The sequence below is a fragment of the Austrofundulus limnaeus genome, unplaced genomic scaffold (genome assembly GCF_001266775.1).
Source record: "Austrofundulus limnaeus strain Quisiro unplaced genomic scaffold, Austrofundulus_limnaeus-1.0 Scaffold157, whole genome shotgun sequence".
NCBI lineage: Eukaryota > Metazoa > Chordata > Actinopteri > Cyprinodontiformes > Rivulidae > Austrofundulus > Austrofundulus limnaeus.
The window spans coordinates 229863-233143 of NW_013952559.1; the positions used below are offsets into that span (position 1 = coordinate 229863).

At 46.8% G+C, this 3281-nt stretch overlaps 1 protein-coding gene across 1 annotated transcript in view; it reads right to left on the reverse strand.

The window, feature by feature from the left end:
• Window positions 1–1772, reverse strand: part of fbxo40.1 (F-box protein 40, tandem duplicate 1) — a 6822-nt gene extending 5050 nt beyond the window's left edge. Inside the window, exons 1-2 of the mRNA XM_014016882.1 lie at window positions 484–1772; window positions 47–333 (exon numbers count right to left, since the gene is read on the reverse strand). Of these exons, the coding sequence (XP_013872336.1) occupies window positions 47–333; window positions 484–1650 (1454 nt within the window). The 5' untranslated portion in view covers window positions 1651–1772. The remainder of the gene's footprint in view (window positions 1–46; window positions 334–483) is intronic.
• Window positions 1773–3281: the final 1509 nt, after the last annotated feature.

Below are 3281 nucleotides of genomic sequence, written 5' to 3' on the forward strand. Positions count from 1 at the left end.
ATTATATAGTTTTTGTGTGATTATTTTGTGCTGAGGATAAACTGACTTGTAGTGTTTGGCGTATTCTCTGCGCTGGAAGGCGTGTCCGCAGAGGAACGTGAAGGCGGAGCTGGCCTTGTTGTGCCGGCTGGTGACGCCCTCCACCTGTAGCTGCAGGTGCAGATCCAGAGGTTTCCCAGCGGTCAGGTCGGCGAGCGACGCGTTTCTCCGGAAAGGAGCGGACAGGAAGCTGTAGGTCTGAGTACCTTCATCTGTCAGCAGGCTGTCGGAGCACATGGTCTCAGCGATGAGGTTACCCCTCCGCTCCCTCTCCAAGGAGCACAGCAGGGAGGCCTAAAGGGGTGGGCAAGGTGAGTGAGGGGTGTCACCACAGTTAGGTGAAAATCCTTCATACGGTCTTAAAAAAATCTGAATTTTCTGTATTTGTTTAAAATCATTTACAGATTTGTTTATGTTTTAAACAGGTCTAAAGASTTGGCTCACCTGAACTTCCTCCCACACCGGCATGTTCTCCAGCGCCACCCCCAGGTCGCTGGTGTCCACAGCCTGGCTCTCCCTCTTGTAGAAACCAGGGTTTCGGATGCGGCCCTGCCTGGCTGTGAAGCTCGTTGGGATTTTAAAAGTGCGGACGGTGATGATTTTCATTGGCTCCAGGTGTCCGTACACAAAGTTCTTCTTCATGGGTTTGATGAGTGGACCGGAGCAGGCGCCGATCACCTGCGTGCAGGAGCTACCTGCTGAATCGTCCTCAGTCAGAGTCCCCAGGCCCCGCCCCCTCCCTGACCTCTGACCCTGACCTCTGCCTGCCGCCGCTTCCCTGCAGCCACCCATCTCCATGCTGAACATACGCTCCCAGGCAGTGTAGTTTTCCAACAGATCGGCGTCCACCCCTGATGCCCTGGCGAGTGCCTCTCTCTCCTCCTGAGTGAGCACCGGCTGACTTTCAACCTCAAACCCATCCTTACTTTCATCCTCATCCTCCTCATCCTCTCTCTCCTCAGGGAGGTGGAAGGGGAGCATATTAATCGACTCCCACAGGCTTTCCCTGGCTTCTTTGGCGGCTGCTATTTCTGCCGCCTCCTTCTCCAGCGCGGCCTTTTTCTTCCTCTCCTTTTCCTTCCTCCGTTCCTCCTCCCTCCTCTCTTCCTCCCTCTCCTCCTCTTCCACGCTCTGGATGAGCTCCGGGAACAGCTTCTTCATCTTTATGGCGTGAAACAGACTGTCCTGGTCTTTCAGGGCCAAGGCCAGGTCCAGGTATCCTCCCGGCTCTCGCTCTCTCAGCAGGTTTTCGTAYAGCTCGGTGTTCGGGTGGGAGCGGGCGTCATTGGCGGGCCAACGGTTCCACTCCATGGAGCAGCAGACCACGCTGGCCGGACACACCTGGAGGTGAGCCGCCTGCGAGGAGCGGGCCAGCTGGACGGGGCAGCCGTACTCAGCGTTGAGGCAGGGCACCCTCACATTAGGGCAGAGCAGCAGGTGGTCCTCCTCTTTGCACAGGTGGAAAACAGCGCCGCAGAGCAGGCGGCAGGGGACGACCGCACAGCTAGAGACCTCCACCCGGGTCCTGCAGCGCCGACTGTAGCAGGAATCACAGTGGAGATGCAGCCGAGCCCTGGAGGCCCGAGAACCATGACTCTGGATAGAAACCATATGGAAGAACAAACACACACTAACCTCTGCTCTTTTATAAAAACAGCTATAAACAGTTGGGGTGCAACGATACAGAAAATTCACGATTTGGTTCGGTTCGATACTTTAGTCTCACGGTTCAATATTTTTTTGACACCAATAACTGAAATTTCCATGCCCTTTTTAACTTGTAATTTCTTGAAATTATTTATGAACATTTGTTTAACCTCATCAGTACTGTTTTTAAATTAAACTTAAACTTATATTTTGCTGAAACAGTAAGTTTCTTAGCGGATCTGCGCTCAAAAATACAGCCTAGGTGGAGTAGTCGAACACAGATCCTCTGATCCTTCAACACAGAGCATCTTCAGAAGACAAGTTTATAAAATAATTTTTATAAATCTGTACTGTTTGATACAAGTGTGTATTGAACCTAAAGCACTGTGTTGAATGGTTTGATACGGGTACATTTATTGTTGCACCCCTAACAAACAGATGTCAGGCCAAAAATAAAAGTCATGAAGGGTGAAAATCCACATATTTTTTTATCATATTGGTGATTGAGTTGTCCTTAAATGAAAAATTTGTAACCAGAACTACTATGTGCATTTATTTACCTATGAAAACATCCAAAATGATAGGTCAAACATTAATGTAAATCCGTCACATGACTCAAACTTCCACCTGGTGTTCGGCAGACTCATCTGAGTGTTTTGTTTACATTGAATGTGGACCCACRTTTCAGAATTTCATCTCAATATGTCTGGAAAACTCCAGAACACTTTTAAACTGAGTTCAGGTTCAGGATAACCTTATTCATGTTTATTTTTAGGCTTTGCGATGACTACCTTTAARCAAATTCCAGATAAAATGATGCAAAAAAAGTGTTAGGTTTGTTGTTCTTTCCTTCAACTCTGACTAAAGGACACCAAGTTTTCCTTTTTACAACAAAAAACATAAATACAGTTGTTATTGATTGCTTTGACCTGTTTGAAGAAACTGGGAACCTCTCATCATCAYCATCTCAGCAGAGCAGAAGACMCCTCTTACAATGTGTTAACCCATTCTCATTGACTGACACAGTTTTCCACCCTTTTGCAAAACAGTTAACGCTGATGTCATTCAAGAAGTTCAAACTCAGTTTCAGCAACAGAAAYCATCTGCTCCAAGCTCTTAGAAACTCCCTGATCARTATGAAATCACTGAAAGCCCCTGTTTRACCTTTCTTCACAGAATTTTTCAATTTGCAATCAGTCTGCAGGCCTGAGTTGTTCTCTGATACTCTTACAGTTTTTATTGACTGGTTTGACGCAGCCGTCAACTCAAAAACCACATTTTCAAAACAGTTAAAGCAGAGGCCTAGACATTGACACAGTGGTCAAAATGAGACATTTTATTTGCAAAAGGCAACAACTGTGTCAAAACATTTAAAATATGAAACATGGGCAAAAATATGGGCAACAAAATACAGCACTCATGTGAATCACTGCACCATTGCTTGTCATTGTAGCCTATGACTGTACGTAGCTTACATGCCAGTGCCGTTTGTAGTCAAATTTGCCCTCTTGCAAAAATGCATCCAGAATAGGGCTGTGTATTGGCAAGAATTTGGCGATACGATACATATCATAACAGAGGGGTCACGATTCGAT